Genomic DNA, 19,274 nt, shown 5'->3' on the forward strand with positions numbered 1-19,274 from the left:
TGGATGTTCTAACACCACATTTAATATACTCCTTACGTCCCATTAGTAGTGTTTCATTTCTTTTGGGCACGGAGATTAAGGAGTGTGTAGAAAGTAGATAAAGTGGGTTGATAAAAATTATATTTAAATACTCCCCTGTCCCACTTCAATTGGCACACTTGTCTTTTTTGTTTGTCCCACTTCAATTGACATTTTTCTAAAATAGTATGTGGTCCCTACTTTCTCTACTCACATAAAATAAGTGGACACTACCTACTTTACACTCTTAACCCTTTATTCTTAATCTCCGTGCCCAACTCAAAAGTGTCAATTGAAGTGGGACGGAGGGAGTATTATGTACAGAGAGAGAGAATAGTGTTATAAAGGGAATGAAACACTACTAACAGAACAACCCAAAAAGGAAAATGGGACACTACTAATGAGACGGAGGGAGTATTTTTGAAAATTGGTGCCGTCCATAAATGAGTACTTATTTCGTGGACGGAAGGAGTATTATTTATTGATTTTGAATTTTTGATGAATAAATTTCTCTGTTTTTATTTTTCTTCTTTTTTGGTTGATGAGATACTACATCTTTCGCAAGAAGGAACTTTCGTACATCTTAGTCGCGCTCTCGATCATCCATAAACCGATAGGGAAATACAGTTTTACATAGGATTTTCGCCAATATTCTCCCAAAAATTTAGTAATTTCAGGCAATTAGTCGCGCTCTTTGTAAAAATATTCAGAATCAAGAACACTCGAACTGAAAGAAATCTTGAAAGTGCCCTATTCAGTGCCCCCCTTTTCGATCTTACCGGCTTCGTGTCACATTTACGCAGCCGATGTTGAGATTTTGGTTTGTACCCGACATGCGTTTTGGAATTGAGTTTGAGTAGAGAACCAATTTTAAGATATTGCTAGTTTTGGTGAATAGCACTGTGACGATTCTTGGAGTGTAGGATTCTGGTGGGTTAGAGAGAGAGAGAGATGTTTTGGAGGGAGAGGATGAGGGAGAACAGAGAAGAAAACGGTGGTCCTCCTAGCGGGCAGGTTAGAGTTCTAGTTGTTGGAGATTCAGGTAAATTAATATTGTTTCAAAAATCGTAGATTCTCATCTGTGATTAATCATGCTTCTGTTATTAGCGACTTCGCGTGTTATGGATTTTGAAGCATTCTTGATTTTGCTTGTATTCTTTGTTTGATTTTGAGAGTGTTTGAGAGATTTATGTTAAGATTTGATGGCATATAGGTGAAGTTGGAGAAGTTATGATTTCTGAATGAAGGCAACGAGAGACTCGTCATGTTTCTTAAATTCTTAAAAAAAAAAATAGTTGGAATTCCTTTATTGAGGTTGTAGTTTAAACTTGCCCTGGGTGGTATAATTGCTTACTGCTAGCTTAATGCAGTCATGGTTAATCAATATTAGAAAGTACATACAGATTTTTTGATCGATCAAAGCATTAAAATAGTGATCAAGATCATGCGAGATCGCGAATTGCAAGAAGGTGATTATGTTTCAGGCTTCAGATCATGCTGTCAGAATGCATTTTAATTGTTATGTCCTTTCTTTTAGGCGTGGGGAAAACTTCTCTTGTTCATCTGATTATGACTGGCTCTTCCATTGCTCAACCTCCTCAAACAATTGGGTGTAGTGTCTCTGTCAAGGTAATACTTGCATTTAAATTCTTGGAAATGAATCTATAGTGAACATTCTGGATTAAGTCGATGTTTTTCTCTTCTCTTATGCAGCATATTACTTATGGAAGTTCTACGAACTCATCAAATAATATCAGAGACGACTCGGATAGAGATTTTTTTGTTGAACTCTGGGATATTTCAGGACATGAAAGATACAAGGAGTGCCAATCTCTATTCTATTCTCAAATAAATGGTAGATAATCAGCATTTCTCACCTTATATATTTTTTTATCCATTTTTAAATGCATATTGTCTTCTAGTGGAGTAAATGGTGCCTGTCTGTTCAGCTGATCTTTCCGAACAATGATAGTGGTTTTCCGCTTACTTGCTTCTAATTAGTTATGCAACTCCTATGAAGGTTTAGTTTGTGAGAATTGCCATATGTTTGATTCTTGACTATAAGTCCCTTTTGTCCTTTTCTCGCATGATCTTTGATTTTTAGGTGTTGTGTTTGTTCATGATCTTTCTCAAAGAAGGACAAAGATTAGCTTGAACAAATGGGCAGCTGAAATTTCAGCAACTGGCACATTCTCGGCTCCTTTATCGTCAGGCGGTCCTGGTGGCCTTCCTGTTCCCTATATTGTTATTGGAAACAAGGCTGACATTTCTGCAAAAGAAGGTGCACGGGGTAGCAGTGGTAGTCTGGTTGATGTAGCTCGACAGTGGGTTGGGAGGCAGGGCTTGCAGGGCTTGCTTCCATCGAGTGAGGAGCTTCCTTTAGCTGAGAGCTTCCCTAGCAGCGGAGGCCTTCTAGCAGTATGTCGATCTTTTTCAGCTGCATTCATTTCAAATCATTTATTTAGTAGATGAGTTTCCCTTGACGGTGCATAAACTATTCTGCCACATGACAACATTTATTCATGAAATCATATAGCGGTATAATTTGTGCACAAGGGAAAAGGAAAATTTACCACCTTTTAGATCTAGGGGAAATTCCTATTGTTTGCCAACAGAGTGATCGAAATTTAATCTACTTTGCAACAAAAGCATTTCAAAATGTATCCATTTTTCTCTACTCTGCTATTGTCATGTTTTTAGTTTCTGAGGCTAGTATATGATCTAAAATCTTGCACTGTTTACGTTTTGTTATTGAGTTGCTAGCTACATTGATAATTAGAAAAGGGCTGTTCAGTTTTATTATTAAGTTGGTAGCTAAATTGAAAATTATATGAAGGTGCTTGGCGACATTGGTTTAAATAGACTAGTTTAATTATTAGGGTACATATGTCTTCTAGGCATCCAGCACTTCTTAATCCGATTTTTGGATTTGTAGAAGCTATTTGTAGTGTGTTTGATAATATAAGTTTCTAATTTATGCTATTTCTTAAATCAACAAAAAATTTCATTGATTTTTATGAAAATAAATGAGAAAACAAGGACTCTCTCACTAATCTAATTCTTGGGGTTTCATTATCTTGGAAAGTATTAATAGATTTATTTGGTTATATTGCCATAGTTTTGATATTTAGTTGTGATTTTAAAGGTGTTTAAAATGGTTCCTGTCCTGTATGGTAAAAATGAGCTCTTAAATTTTCAATTTTTCTGGGATGTCCCTGTCGTACTAGTTTAGCATTGATGTGGTGACATGTTCGGGTTCCTCAATGCAGTCTGCCAAGGAAGCCAGATATGACAAGGAAGCCCTGATGAAATTTTTCCGAATGGTTACATACTTTGTCCTCCCACTTCATATTTTATGTCTGCTGCAACACTTTTGTTTTAAATGTGTTGTATATTTTCTGTTACAGTTGATCAGAAGGAGATACTTCCCGGATGAATTGTCTGGTTCAACCCCATGGTCTGCCCAAGTTAACCGAACTTTTTCAGGGCCTGGTGAGATTTCCAGCGACGAAGACCAGCAGTATAAGAATTCAAGGTAGCACCTTAAATTTTACAATTAGCATGCTTAGCCTAGCCGATGCATGCTGTATACGGTCATAAATATTCTGTTTGACTGGGTATTGATTTTCATAAATATTATGCCGAACTCATGCATGTCGTGTACGTTAGAAGGTGGTCGACTGTGCTTATAATTTCCTTAAAACAACTTGTAATTATAGGGGTGGGAATTTCGGGATCGGGTAATCGGGTACCCGATACCCGACCCGAAAAAATCGGGTATCGGGTACCCTATACCCGAAAAAATCGGGATCGGGGTCGGGGTCGGGTATTTAGGGTGTGAAAAAATCGGGTATCGGGTATACCCGATCGGGTATTGGGTATACCCGAATTACCCGATTTTTAATTAAATGTATTTTAAATTACTCCCAATCCCAGCCCACTGCTTCCCGTTCGGCCCGTTCCTTTGAAATGTAACCCCCAGCCCACTTAATCCCCAATCCCAGCCCTAATTATCTGTAACTCCCCCACCCCTTCCTGCCGCCGCCGCCCCCACTCCAGCCGCCCCAGCCGCGACCTCGCCCAGTCGCCCAACAGTCGCCGCTCCACCGCCTCCGGGAACCGCGCCGCCATGCTGTACGCCACGAACCCCCCGTAGCTCAGCCCCACCACGCTCATCCTCCCGCGCACCCCCGCCGCCTCCATGGCCCGGAACACGCACTCCGCCTGGAACGCCTCGCTCCGCTCCGGCCGCGATGTGTACGACTCCCCGAAGAAGACCAGGTCGGGAACGTACACGTTGAACCGCGCCGACAGCTGCGACACGAACTCGTTCCACTGCCACATTGCGTTGGCGCCGATGCCGTGTATGAGGACCAGGGTGCCCTTGCTGGGATTGTGGGTCTTCGGTCCCCAGCTGTGGACCACCGGGTAATTTCGGGTACCCGAATACCCGACTCGGGTACCCGAGTCGGGTATTAGGGTACCCGATTTCAAATTCGGGGTCGGGTTCGGGTAGTGGGTTTAGGGTATTTTCGGGTTCGGGTACCCGATTTTTTCGGGTAGGGTACCCGAACCCGACCCGATTCCCAGCCCTACTTGTAAATGTTTAGGAACTTATGAGCTCTTAAAAAGTGTTTGGGTAAAATAAGCTACTAAATAGTTTATAAGCTCTAAAAATAAGCTCCAACATCTTATAAGCTCCCCAAGAAAGTAAAAATAAGAACCAACAGTTTATAAGCTCTCCAAGTAATAAGTTCCTGAACCCCAACTTATTTTTTCATCATCTTATGAGCAACACTCATTTTACAAAAATAACTCTATTATGATTATTATTTCCAAATTGCTATTTCGTGAATTTTCTCTCTAACTAGAATCTTCTCTCTCTAGCTCACAATTCTTTCTCTAGCTTTTAAGTTCAATTATCCAAACACTTTGACTACTTATAAGCTCTTGAGACATTACATCTTATAAGGTGTTGGAACTTATATGCTCTCTAAAATAAGCTCATCCGAACACCCCCTTAATAGAGGACGAAAAAAAACAAATAGTTTTGTTGAACTCTATGCAGTATCCGCATCAGTTTTTTGTTTGGCATGCTTCTCATTCGTTGTGTTCCTTTAGTAGCACGCTAGGCCAACCGTACAAGTATGATGGACTTCCTCCGCTTCCTGCTCAGCACAACTTGACACCACCTCCGACACTTTATCCTCAGCAGCCTATGTCGAAACCAGACAGTTACAACATCCCAAGATTTGCCTTGGCAAATTCCGAGGATATCGCTCGTACAAGATCGAGGCGTATGGATATTAATGTGTGATACCTGTTGCTCGTTAAACTGAGTAAATCCCCATCTGCTGTATATGGCTTCGCTGCTCGTTTATAGTATATGTATGTATGGAAAAATGCTCCTATCTTATGCAAAATTTTCAGATGAACTCTGTTTTACAGACCATGATCTTATGTTGTAGTTCTTTTTCGATCAGATTATGCTCACATTTGGTAGAGTGTGCAGGTTCAAATTGATTCCTCATTCATACGTGAGTATACTCCCATTGTCCATTAAAAATTGTCATACTAAGGGAGGACACGAGTTTTAATATAAATAGTTATTGTATTGTAAGTGGAGAAATGGTCCCACTTAAAAAGTATTCCCTCCGTCTCATTTGTATTGGTCCCTTTGCCATTTTGGGTTGTTCCAATTGTATTGACCTTTTTCTTAAAATAGCAAAAAATAAACTCTTAAGTGGGCAAAAGTAAAGCATTCTACCTACTTAACTCATAAATAAAGGCTTTCTTAGTCTTTGTGCCCGAAAGTAAATGGCCAATACAAATAGGACGGAGGGAGTAGTGTTTATAATGATAATTTTTTTTTTATAAATTATAGTATAAGTAAATAAAGAAATTTTTAAAGACCGCGCGACGGAGGACTCGAACTCAGGATCTCAGGTTTTGAACATTAACCTTGTATCGCTAGGTCAACACACCCTAGTTTTTAAAAATAGAAAAGAACTAATTTTTGTAAATAGAAAGGAAATAATTTTTGTGGATATCCTAAAATGGCAAAAAATGACTATTTTTTGTGGACCGAGGGAATATATATATTCAATATCCATACTTAATTGCCGTTTATTTTTCATTATTTGCAATACATATGATTAAGTATTTGGACCGTAAGCAAAGTTTATGATTGCTCAAAATTTTAAATTTAAATACAATAGTGTAGTACTCTCATCATTCACGAAAGAATTGACATTGTGGACGAAACGTGTTTTAATAAAATGTGGTGGACTAAAGATTACAATTAAATGTGAGTGGAGTTGTGTGGACTCTACTATTATAATTGGAAGTGACAAATTTTTCATAGGTGAATCAAAAAAAAATGTGGCAAATTTTTTATGGACGAAGGAAATATATTACATTTGTAATAGGACTCAAAGCATGCCAAATTTAGATCTAGAACTCACTAATACAAATATTCACTAGACAAAAGGGTGTTTGGCTAAGCTTATCTTAAGGAGCTTATAAGCTCTTCAATAAAGCCATCTACTATTCGCTTAATGTTTTCTTTGGCAACTACAAAAGGTTGGTCTATTCAACAAATAGATGTCAACAATGTATTCTCAAATAGTTATTTAATTGATACTATCTACATGGCCCAACCGGCTGGTTTTTGAGGATTCTCAGCTGCAAATTACAAAAGGGGTATGGCAAGTGCTACTACAGGTCTTGTCTGGCTCACTACTTTGTGTACTGAGTTTGGTATTTCTCTCACCTCACCACATAAATTGTGGTGTGACAACGTGAGTGCAACAGCTTTGGCTGGAAATCTGGTTTTCCACGCACGCACGAAGCATATAGAGGTGGATGTAAATTACATTCATGAGAAAGTTATAGATGGTACAATTGATGTTGGCTATGTGTCTTCTACTGATCAGGTTGTTGACTTGTTCCCTAAGCCTTCATTTGATACCCGATTTTGTCTATTACAAGATAAGTTGAATCTTGTCTCTATCAACCACAGCTAGGATTCATGGGGGAGTATTGGAGTATTCATAAAGCTAAAGAGTGAGCTCAGTCCACGTCAGTAGAAGCTAGAAGCTTAGTTATGAAAGCAGTTAGCTAGAGTTAGTTACAAAAGTTGTTATATCTCCTCTCTTTCCTTGCTTTCGATCGGTTTTATCTCAAATACGTATATTTAGCTAGCTCTTCCTTTGATGTATCTCAGTTGAATTCATACAAAGAAATGAAATATTATCTCAACTCCTTTCTCTCTAATCACAGCCTAGCTTATCTCAATATGGATAGACTAAAATGGAAATATGGATACAAAATAGTGGGACAGAGGGAGTAAACAATTATTATTGAATTTTCATTTACTTATCGTTGTGTTTGACCTACAATAGTATGATTTTTATTTTATTTATAACTGTATTTGTTAATTAATGATTTGATTTGATGTTAATTGATTTAATTTATTTTATTTTTCAGTATTTAATAGAAAAAAAAGGATTTAAGAAAAAATATTATTGAGCGGGTTTGGCCCGACCGCCTAATGGCCCGAGGGGTTTGGCTGGGCTTGTTAATTTGTAGCCCGATCAAATCTTGGGCCAGACCGGCTCAACCCGATACGATTCCAAAGCCCTGTGGCATAGAGGTGAGAAAAATACCCGAAATTTGAATATCCTATTTGAACCAACCAAACCGAAATTTGAAATTTGGTTCAGATTTTCGGATCGAATCAGATTGAATTATAAACAAATTTCAAATTTTCGGATCGGATTAATAGTTTTAAAATTTGAAAAATCCAAAATCCAAATTATATTTATAATATAAATAATATTATAATATTATATATAAATATATATAGATTAGTTCTTAAATAGTTAAAGATTTCTAAATTCTAACTTTACATTCTCATCTTGGTTTATTATAATTAATGATTTGTTAATTAGAACCTTATTTCGATCATAATTATCTAATTGGTTATGTTGATATGGATTTCATATTGATGAGGATGGCCTTTCTTGGTTTATTATAATTAATGATTTGTTAATTAGAACCTTAATTCGATCATAATTATCTAATTGGTTATGTTGATATGGATTTCGTATTGATGAGGATGGCATTTGGGCCATAGATCTTAAGGTTTAAAGAAGCTCGAATACCTAAGTCCACGGGCAAAGGTGGTGACCTCTAAGAAAGATCCGTAATAATCCCATTGGGACCCTATAGCAGAGTGAGGACCATGGCCTCTCTTAGAGCTGAGCCGTTCAGAGAAGAATCAGGAAGTAAGGGAATATGGGGAAGGAAGCAGAGGAAAAAAATTCATATTTAACATCAGAAGAAGGCTCCTTTAGTCAGAGGAGAAGGAGTTCCTTTGATCAGAGGAGCGGAGTATCCTTATCTCCAATTGAGAATCACCAAGGGCAGCAAAAAGAGAAGAAGTTGATTCCTGAGTAGTTGCAGATCTGAAGATGAATACAAAAAGTACTTTTGTGACTGCAAAATGGTGCACCTAAGAAGTGGTAGTTGTAACCGACTTGCAGGTGGTCCCCTTTACTTTTTGCAGGAGCCGCTATATATGCTAAACTATCAACTTGTTGACTGACATAAAGGATGCTCAAAAGGGAAGAATACGTTCTTATCCTCTGGTGAAAGGAAGGAAGGCATAAGAAATGGCAGAAATACCCTCCCGTACTCGAGGTCAAAATCACTAAAAAATACCCTTCACTCATAATTGACTATAAATAGCAAGAAGGCCTGGGTTAGAAGTAAGGGTTGTTTTCAAATATCACTCCATTTCCATGTTTCGTAAGTTGCCCCAAAAAAGCTACTAAGTATTTGAAAATATTGCCGTTGCAACACCACACACAAAAAGAACGAGAGGAAAACTATCGAGAAAGAGAAAGAGGAAGATAAGAGATCAGTGTCAGTCCGATGGCCATAGTAGCAAGATTAGTGGCTCATACTCAGGTCATTATAATAACATACATATATTTTTCTGTGTTGGTTAGAACTGCCTTCACCACATATTTTTCGAATTTTTTCGTTTTCAATTTTTTTTTTTCACATTTCGGATTTTTTGATTCAGATCGGATTTTATCCGAAATTTTTTGAATTTTTGGATCAGACCGAATTAGGCAAAAATTCAATTTGAAATCGGAATGCTCACCCCTAGATCCAACCCATTTGCCACCTCTACTGACCACATCAATTGATTTGTATTAATACTGGGTAATCAACAAGCTGGTAATAACTTAAAGATTTCAAAAAAAGGCGATTAGCTTTTCCGTAGAATATTAGTAATCTTTCCAACTTAAAAGCTTCCAAAGCGTTAATATATAAGCCAATTGATGACTCTCTTACTTGGACAGTACTGTCAGCTCAAAACTAAGACTTGGGTTAATTACCATAAGCAAAAAGCAATGCAGAGTTTGGAACTGGTGTATTTCCCATGGATACACAAGTATGTCCTCAGATTGAGACTGTTTTAGCAGGCGATGATTGACTCTCGAATGGAGGCACGGATGCAACGAGCAGAGTGGCAAGCATAGATGATTGCGCAGATGAGATCCGAAACACCCTATCCACTGCTATGATCTTCTTGACATGCATGATGCATGCATACTTTCATACTTATGACTTGGGATTTGAATATTTGACTTAGGTTTATTTTGGAGGATGTTTGAATAGTTTATTTGAAGGATATATATTTGAATATTTGACTTCGGTTATACTTTTATCTTGAAATTAATATTAAATTATTGTGGATGTATAAAATATTATTTTCTTGGGAAAATATAGAATTTTAAGTACATAAATTCAAAATAAAAGAAAAAACAAAATAACTCCGTCTTTAATTCCATTGCTAATAAATAAATTAAAAATATACTTACCATGAAAGTTTTGTCGCAAAACTTACCGACCGACTCATTTTATGATGGGAAAATAGTATTGCAAGTCAAATTGAAATATGTGTTGGTAAATTTGTCGCATATATTTTGAGACGGAGTAGACGTCGTTAGATTCGTCGTAACTCTTGTGATAGAGCTAGGCATATTTCCATCTTAAACGAATTTTATGACAAAAGTCCGTAAGAATTGAAAACATGCAAAACTCATAATCATAACACAACACACTAGAATTCATAGAATCGAAAGGTTTCTGATACATCGGTTTTGGCCAATCAGACGCGATTTGAGGAGGGTGATATGGACGATCGTGTAAGATCTTTGGACAAATGAGAGATCTAAAAAATATTTGGGTCAATATATACCTATATATTATACAATAAAATATACTATCGGATATTACACCACAATTGGCAAAGTACTTATATCTTTAGGGGTTATTGGCTCCTAACTGCACAAATTTTGGACCTATTTTGGTTTTTCCTACCAATTTTAAAAGTTATCAAAAAATACACAAATTTTACAATTGTTGTTATTTTCCCACAATTTAACATGAGTCAAAATTAAACATGACAATTGATGTGGCACTAATTTAATCAAAACGAAACACGTAGCCAAGATTGAACCCAAGACCTCTCACAAAGTAGAACATTTGGGTGCCTCGATTTTGCCACTTGAGCTAGACCTCATCGGCGACAACATCTGGAGTTCGAAAGACTAGAATTGAGTCGGATTAAAAGATGATAGAGTCAATTCAAAAATTACAATAGTTGAGAATTTAGCTAGAATTAATGCTTAAGATTTAAGAATACCTTTATTAATTATTGTAAGTTTTTTAAGTTTGTTTCAGAAGCTATTAAACGAAGGATTTGAAAATTAGGAATAGAAGTATTTTGAAGTGCCGTGTAAAATTTAAATTTATTGTGTTCTCCAATGTATTTTACTACATCGGTATGATTAATTAGATGTAATTTATCATTCACAAGCACAGAATGGAAACATAAATAGAGTTCATTCTGCTGATCTCTTTCTAGTATAACCCATAAACGTATTTGTTGTCGATTGCTTGTTTGCTGTAATCAGAGAAAATATCCAATAGTTGAGTAACATATAAATCAAAGAGGCATGTGAAAATTAACATTGAAGTTGTTCAGAGCACATAAAAAAAATGTAGATATAGAATTAATGATGACGGGTCATTTCAAGAAAAAGTCGGGTAGAAAAGGATAGGGGTCAATATTATAATTAGAATTCTTGCTTTCAAATTGTTACATCAATTTTAAAAATTCAACTAACATCTACTCTGATAATAAAATAATAATAATATATTTCACAAAAAAAAAATAAATAAATTACTACTATTATTTTTTAGAGAATTCCACTATAGTAGTAAAACAATAAAAAAAAATTGTGCTTATGATGTATCGAGTGGAGTCAATAAAGTGATAAAAGGTGGTTGGAAGCTAGTTCCTAATTGAGAACTAATTTTTTTAAAAAAAGAACTAATTTCTTGTTTTTGCAGTAGCAAAAAATGTGGGTTCCAATTTTTAGAAACCAAATCGGAGACACGCTAATAAACTAATCATTTAGTTATTCATTTCAAGTACTAACACAAAAGGTGTGCATTAATTGTATGTAATTCAACTAATTTAGCTTCCTGTTTTAAGGGGACACTAAGTTGGGCAAAATTCAGTTAGATTAAAGTTCAAACCCCATTGTTTTTTTTTTCTCCTCTTAAAAAAAATTAATCTGCTAAAATTATATCAAGAATTTTTTTGATACGAATTTAAATAAAGAATTATTAAATATATTGATATTGAGAAAGAGTTTCACAATGAGCGTAGATAAGTATAACTTATAAAGATAAAATTGTTCAATTATGTATGGTGTTCAATTATTCAAAATTCATATATTTGATGAACATACAAAACAAAAAATAAATATACATTTTTAAAGGATAAAATAATTAAAAACTAATTATTAATGATAATAGGTAATACTCCCTCCGTCCCAACATAAGCGAGACGTTTCTTTTTGACACGAAATTTAAGGAGTTAGTGTTTAGGGGTTTAAGTATGGTTGTAAATCCAAATCCCCACCCACACCCCTTTGTCTCCACCACCACCAAACACCCCAATTCAAAATCTTCTACCACCACCGCAGTGCCATAGCGTCGCATTTCTCACAAATTGCCCTCCTCAGCCACCATTACAGACCCTCGATTTAGGGGAAAATTTCATAATCTGGAGATCTTTCAAAATTATGAATTTTGGGTCACAAATTAGTGAGTACAAGAGAGAGGGTGGAGAAACAGAGAGAGAGACGAGGGGCGACGGGGCCGCTGCGACGGCGAGGGAGACGGCCGACGAGAAATCACTGGAAACTTCCACTGGAAACATATGAGAGAGAGATATATAGAGAGAGAGAGATGAGGATGATTTGTTTTCACGACCGAAAAAAAAATGTGCGTTTAACTACCCACTAACCGAAAAAGTTAAAAAAAATCAAGAAATTTTTAATTACTGTAATTAATCTCTTAATTACCCTAATTATTTTTACAAAAAGAAATGCCTCACTTTTGCTAGGACAGCTCAAAAAGGAATACACATCGTTTTCGTTGGGATGAAGGGAGTTATAACCATTTTAGATAATAAATAATTGTATATATTCTCCCAATTAAGAAAGTGGTTGAATTTTGCACAATGGTTGAAAGCCACTGGAAAATATACCTGTATTTATTGTTTGTCAATTCATTAATGTTACATTTAATCCCAAAAATTAAATAAAGGTATATTATTAGTACATAAGTTAAAATGCACCGCTTTTTAGGAAAATCAGCCAAAATATTTAGTACATATGAAGAAGAAAAATAAGATTATATAACTAAATGGAGGGAGTATTATATAATTTGAGTTATTAATAAAAATCCTACACCTCAATATATACATATATATATTTATCACTTCATGAGAAAAAAAGTGTAATCATGCACTTAACTAAATATTTTTCGTACTTCTCAAGAGATTTTAAAATCTTAAGAGAAAATATTGTAAAAGGTTAAAATTCAAACGACTTTGTTAATTAGTTCAATTTTTTTTTCAAAAAAGATACATCAATGATAATTATTTTAATACCAGTTTTCATATATAATCCAAAAATTTTATTTTACTTTTAAATTTTTGACTGTCCATAAATTTAATTTAGTTTTCGCTATTAACATTATTTGAAGAATTAACCTTGTTTAAAATTTTAATAGGTAGGAGTGGAATTCTTAAAATATTAGTAAAATAATAAAATATAGACAATCCAAATTTTGTAAATTAACGTTTTTTCATTATTAATAGATATACGAGGATGTCTTTCATGTGGACGTCTGTACACTCACATACTTTTTTTTTTAAAGTACACTCACATACTTTAATAAGATAGTTGTAAGTGTTCTATTAAATTGACATTTACAAGTATCCTATTAGAATATATGTGTGGCCGGTATCGTGTGAAAGAATTTGTGTATATTATATAGATTTATATTTTACATGATTTTCTAAGTTTTAGAATTCAAAACATAATGGAAACACTAGAATATTTATTCTAGGGATAGATGAGCACAACTACCAAAACATAATGGAAATTAAACACTAGAATATTTATTTTGCAGATTATATGTTGATACTTTCAAGTATTATTATTAGGAATGTCAATCAGATCAAATCGCTCGAATTTGTATCAAGCCTGTATGATTACATATTATTCAAATTGTAATTTATTCGAGTTAAAATAACTCTAATTTTTCGGGTTTCGAGCTAATCCAGTCAAATTTGTTGGCTTTAACTACAACAAATCGATCATATACCAACGGGCTTTTGCATCTATAAACCTTGAAATTCTGTCGGTAAACCTACTCACCGATGGAACGCCGACGCCGGCCACCGGTCGTCGTCAAACTGGTCAGCATTCTAGTTACCGACGAAAAACACGTCTGTTGGTACACTACCAACGTCTTCACCGATGGAATGACCGACGCCGAACCTTGACCGACGTTGGCATCGTTTTGTAGTTAACGATGGAAATGTTTGTCGATAATACCGACGAAAACGTTTCTGTTGCTGTTTGCCATGACACTTTTACCGACGAAATATATTTATCGCTATTATTATTCTTTTTTTAAAAAAAATTGTAATTTCAAAATACATAGTTATCGACAACCTGTTATAGACTTCCATACTTATAGTAGCAACACATCAATACTACAAAACACAAAATCAATAACATTTAATATAATTTCAAAACTATCATCCAAGTATTCAAAACATAATATAAATATCAAAGTACTCAAAATACAACACACAACAATGATAATCAAGAAGGTGGAGACTGTGGTGGAATCCTAGCTGCAATAATCTCCATAAAGCGTTGTTGTGCCACAAGCTGAGCTTGCATGGCCTCAGTCACCTCTCGATGACGCTCATCCCTCAATCTCTGCTCCTCCTGCAGACGTTCATTCCTCAATCGCTGCTCCTCCTGTTGAGCCTCAAATCGAGCCATGAACTCATCTTTTTGTCTCAGGGCCTTCAACTGCTGCTCCATCTCCACAAGTCAATGTGGCCCTGAAAGTGAGATGTGCCACTCAACTCCTCACTCCTATAGTTGGCTGCAAGTCCACAAACTCCAAACATTCTCTTTTTCTTGTCGAGTTCACCAACAACCTCCACGTACACCTTGGTCATATCGATCTCTGGTGGATCTGACGCATTATCCACAGGCTGACTCTGAGAAGCAACTATTTCCTGCACCTTTTCCTACAATAATGTATATATCACAATTTATACTTAAGAACTAAGTGCAATAAAATTAATACTTAAACAAATAATACTTGACTACGTACCGCAATACGTCTAGGCATCCCGTCTGTATAAATATCATCTTTGTTCTTATGAAGGATCTTATAAGCTTCGTACAGACATTATGTCGGCTCCATTCCTTTCAATTTACTCTTTTAAACATATAACACATATTCATATTTATTAATGTGAATGTCAATGAAAAACATAATAGGAATACAATTATAATGTACCACTTCTTCAACATACTGAAGAATAGACCTCGAGCCTTCCTTGTGCTTCACTTGTCCAGTTCTAAGACCTGCGGGCTTAGACATCATACACTTTTTTGTTGTCTCAGATTTGGCTTTGACTTCATCAGAGTCCTAGTAGGCAAGCCAAGCAGGCCACTCATCCTCGTGAATAAAATGAGGCCTCCCCATTTGTGGATCGTCTTTTTTTTTCCTTGATGTCATGGACACAATCTTTACACCTCCGTGCAATGAGATCCCCTATATTTCGGGGAGCGTTCCAATAAGATCCCATATATGTGGTGAGATCTTATATTGATTTTTAAGTGTTGATTTAATGTATCCTATGACTGTTATTCATCGGAGAGGGAAATTTTTTACCTGGATTCAAATCCTGAAGGGAGCGAAAATTTTACCAATTTTTTGAATATCAATATTTAATACTATATATATATATATATATATATATATATATATATATATATATATATATATATATATATAGGGGTGGGCTACCGTGAGAGCACATCTTAAAATAAGAAATAAGAGCAAATTTTAATGTATGAATTTTATGTAGAACACGTATGAATTCGCTGTATAAAGGTATGAATTGTGAAAAATAATTTTTTGCTACCTTTGGGATTCGAACTCAGGACCATAAATTCATCCAACAGTATTACGAATCAACCGTAGATCTTGATGATCTAAGGGCTGAAAATAATTCTTATTTTATATCTTAAGAAATGCTCTTATTTTAGCCCTTCCCTATATATATATATATATATATATATATATATATATATATATATATATATATATATATCTTATGATCACATTTGAATATATTTTAAATTTTCAATTAAATCTATGAAAACAAATCAACTATCTATTTTGTCTTATTAACATGAACAATTCGTATGGTGATAAAACAATATTTTAACAGGTCATGCTATAGACTAAATTAATTTGTTACTGAACTTGATTGGTAATAAAATGTACTCCATATATTAATTTGAACATAGTGAACTTGATTTTTCAATAATTTTTCCATTTTTGATTATGCCAAAACTTGAACCCAAAATAATTTGATTGACTAGCTAAAATTTGATACCACTTGTTGGAATCAGCAACCTGCCTATTAACTCTATTCAGTTTGAAGACCAAGGGTTCTGGCAGTAGCTTACTATGAAGAACAAAGCTTCTTGAATGGAGTTTGTGATTGTCAGTTTGAAGTATTGCATCAATAGAAAGATTTTCTTGATGAGTTTCAGAATACACAACTAAAGATATAAAACAAAAGTAGACAGAGACTTCATTCTATATTTATTCTATTGAGTATCTTCACCAGATCTTCCAATCAGTTACTTCAACACTTCATACCAACTCCTTTTAATTGTTGACAATTGACTTATTTTCTTCCCCCCATGAAAGCTTATTCTTCAAATGCAATTTGTGCTTCTTGCTTTTGGGGAGGCATTGCTCTGAGCCTCTGATTACTAGAGCACTATCATTTATGACAAACTGGTTCGGTTGAATGCTCTAGTTGATCTCCTTTGGACAAGATTGTTCTTCAATCAAATGTCCTTCCCACTTCACCTCATTCCTCTTTTTGACATAATCAAAAAGGTGATTTTGTTCGCAGGCCTGAGAGATGGGGGAGATCTTTACTGCTTCCATTGCTAATCCCTGACTTAAGTTCGAATCAAGCGTTTGATGATCAACAATATTGATGGGAGGATCATCAGTGAATGTGAGAGATTTCATACTAAAGGTCCCACAAATCTAGATATTTATGTACCCCTTGAATAGCTCTTGTAGTCTTCTCTTCGCATCGAGAGGATGGAAGAGGACCATTAGCAAGAGAGGTGAGGGAGAAGGATACTTTCAGCATACTGCATTTTAACTGGCAACTTGTTGTTCTTTTAGCTGGTTTTGATCATCATCAGAGTTTACATTATTAAATTTTAGTATTAATCAAAACATAGAACTTTTTAATAGTTATTTATAAAATTGAACTTAATTCATGCACTGCACATGCAAAGCCATTTCTGGTATGCATAACATCCACCCGGCAAATTAAATGGAGTTTCAAATGCTCAAGTTGTAAAAGTTTGTCAAAAATTAGCAATATGTACAAATTTGTAAAAACTTAAAAGCTAGCAGGATATAGATATTTAAGGTTAAAACTTCTATTTTGTAAACTACAAAAATTGACAAGTATGTATCTTGCTCTTTCTAAAAAACAAAAATTAACCCAAAATGTTGTAATATTGGAAAATCCGAGCTTTCAAGGCCCACCCACTCAAGAGATGTGGACAAGCTAAATACATGCAGATTTTCTGGAAATTAAGAGCAAAATCCTTAACTGTCCACCTCAAAATCTTGAGCCACATTGAAGTCTTTGGATGCGTAATTAAGTAAAAACCTTCCATTATAATTCAAGCTGGCTAAGCTTTCTTTCCCTCCTTCCTTCCTTCTATATGCATCCATTTCTGCTGAATCAGAAAATATGTATCTCGAAATTTTCCTGATAATTGTATCTGTGTGTTTGTGGAGAATTCACAGAAGCATCTTGAATTGGCCTCTGGTCGGAATGCTTCCGTCGCTCCTCCTCAACGTGGGCCGCATCCACGAAATTTGCACACAGGTCCTCCAAAATTGCAGGCGTGGAACCTTCCATTTCCGCGGGCCCTGGTTTGCAAATATGGACATTCTGCTCACTGCTCATCCCGCCAACGTGCACTACATCATGACATCAAACTTCCAGAACTTTCCAAAAGGCCCGAGATTCAGGGAGATGTTCGACGTTCTGGGAGACGGGATCTTCACCGCCGATTCCGATTCCTGGAGGGATCAGAGGAGGGCCGCCATGGCCCTCATCGCTGGCCCCACCTTCCTCCGCTTTCTGGCGAGGGTCACTCACCAGAAGGCGGAGGCGGCCCTGCTTCCGCTCCTCGATGCGGCCGCAGCGGTTGATAACCGAGTGATTGATTTGCAGGACTTGTTCCAGAGGCTCACGTTCGACACTAGTTGTGTATTGATCACCGGCTACGACCCCGGATGCCTGTCTCCGGATCTCCCTCACGTTCCTTTCGCGGAAGCCATGGATGCCGCCGAAGAGTCCATCTTCATGCGGCATGTTCTGCCGGAGAGGGTTTGGAAACTTCAGAGGTGGATCAGAGTCGGATCGGAGAGGAAGCTGATGCGAGCTCGCAAGATCCTCGACGGCGTAATCGGGAATCTCATCGCCTCGAAAAGGAATAATGAAGGTGACGATTTGCTGTCGTCTTATATGAATATGAATCAAGATTCGAGATTCTTGAGAGACACTGTGCTGAATCTAATGATTGCGGGGCGAGACACCACGAGCTCTGCGCTGACGTGGCTCATGTGGCTGGTCTCCACGCATCCTGAGGTGGAAGAAAGGATGAGGGACGAGGTGAGGTCGGCGGGGGGCGGCGGGAGGCGGGTTTTCGGCGTTGATGAGGTGAAGAAGATGGTGTACATTCATGGCGCGGTGTTGGAAGCGTTGAGGTTATATCCGCCAGTTCCGTTCCAACACAAGGAGGCCTTGGAATCGGATATTCTTCCGAGCGGGCATACGGTGGGGCCGGATGTGAAGGTGATGTTTTCATTGTATGCGATGGGGAGGATGGAATCGATATGGGGGGATGACTGTTTGGAGTTCAGGCCGGAGAGGTGGATCTCCGGCGCCGGCGCTTCCATCAGGCACACGCCGGCGTATAAGTTTCTGGCGTTCAATGCGGGTCCCAGGAGTTGCTTGGGGAAGGAGGTGGCGCTCGCGCAGATAAAGGCGGTGGCAGCCACCTTGATTTATAATTACCGGTTTCGGGTGGCGGAGGGCCACCGCGTAGAACCCAACTGTTCTGTGATACTGTACATGCGGCATGGGTTGAAGGTGAAGGTTGCAAGTAGATTGTCTCGTCGTTGAAGGGTTTTTCGAATTGTTTATTCCTGCTTCTTGCTTCATTAATTTTTCTAGGATATTTCGAGCTCTTGATGCTTGGGGAAAAAAATATTTTCTTTTTCATTATTACTTGTTAACTTTAATGTTCTTCCTTTTTTCGGACGAGTTAAATAATTAATCAATATAAATAAATAGATATAAATAATTACATCTATTAAAACAACTCATATAAATATCAAGATTAAATCTTAAATTATATATTTCAGAATTAAATTAAATATAAATATAAGATTAAATAGATATACAATTAATATTTGATTATATGAATTTGCTGACCAACCAAAAA

General features: G+C 36.4%; 2 protein-coding genes across 5 annotated transcripts; both read left to right on the forward strand.

The window, feature by feature from the left end:
* Positions 1-522: 522 nt before the first annotated feature.
* LOC131021704 (small GTPase LIP1-like) lies at positions 523-5,500 on the forward strand. Of its 4 annotated transcripts, none has more exons than XM_057950984.1 (8): positions 562-1,060; positions 1,422-1,487; positions 1,556-1,647; positions 1,732-1,873; positions 2,123-2,436; positions 3,288-3,341; positions 3,426-3,553; positions 5,140-5,500. In XM_057950984.1, exons 1-8 carry the CDS (start codon positions 970-972, stop codon positions 5,333-5,335), a joined length of 1,083 nt encoding a protein of 360 aa, XP_057806967.1. In that variant the 5' UTR covers positions 562-969; the 3' UTR covers positions 5,336-5,500. The 4 variants fall into 4 exon arrangements, with proteins under 4 accessions (XP_057806969.1, XP_057806968.1, XP_057806967.1 ...); XM_057950983.1 differs by having other exon boundaries at positions 595-1,060; positions 5,143-5,500; XM_057950986.1 differs by lacking the exon at positions 1,422-1,487 and having other exon boundaries at positions 523-1,060; positions 5,143-5,500.
* An 11,807-nt stretch (positions 5,501-17,307) lies between these two features.
* LOC131021706 (alkane hydroxylase MAH1-like) lies at positions 17,308-19,051 on the forward strand. Its single transcript, XM_057950987.1, has one exon. It carries the CDS (start codon positions 17,510-17,512, stop codon positions 18,950-18,952), a length of 1,443 nt encoding a protein of 480 aa, XP_057806970.1. The 5' UTR covers positions 17,308-17,509; the 3' UTR covers positions 18,953-19,051.
* The last annotated feature ends 223 nt before the right edge of the window (positions 19,052-19,274 follow it).

Source organism: Salvia miltiorrhiza, chromosome 4, assembly GCF_028751815.1.
Source record: "Salvia miltiorrhiza cultivar Shanhuang (shh) chromosome 4, IMPLAD_Smil_shh, whole genome shotgun sequence".
Classification (NCBI taxonomy): Eukaryota; Viridiplantae; Streptophyta; class Magnoliopsida; order Lamiales; family Lamiaceae; genus Salvia; species Salvia miltiorrhiza.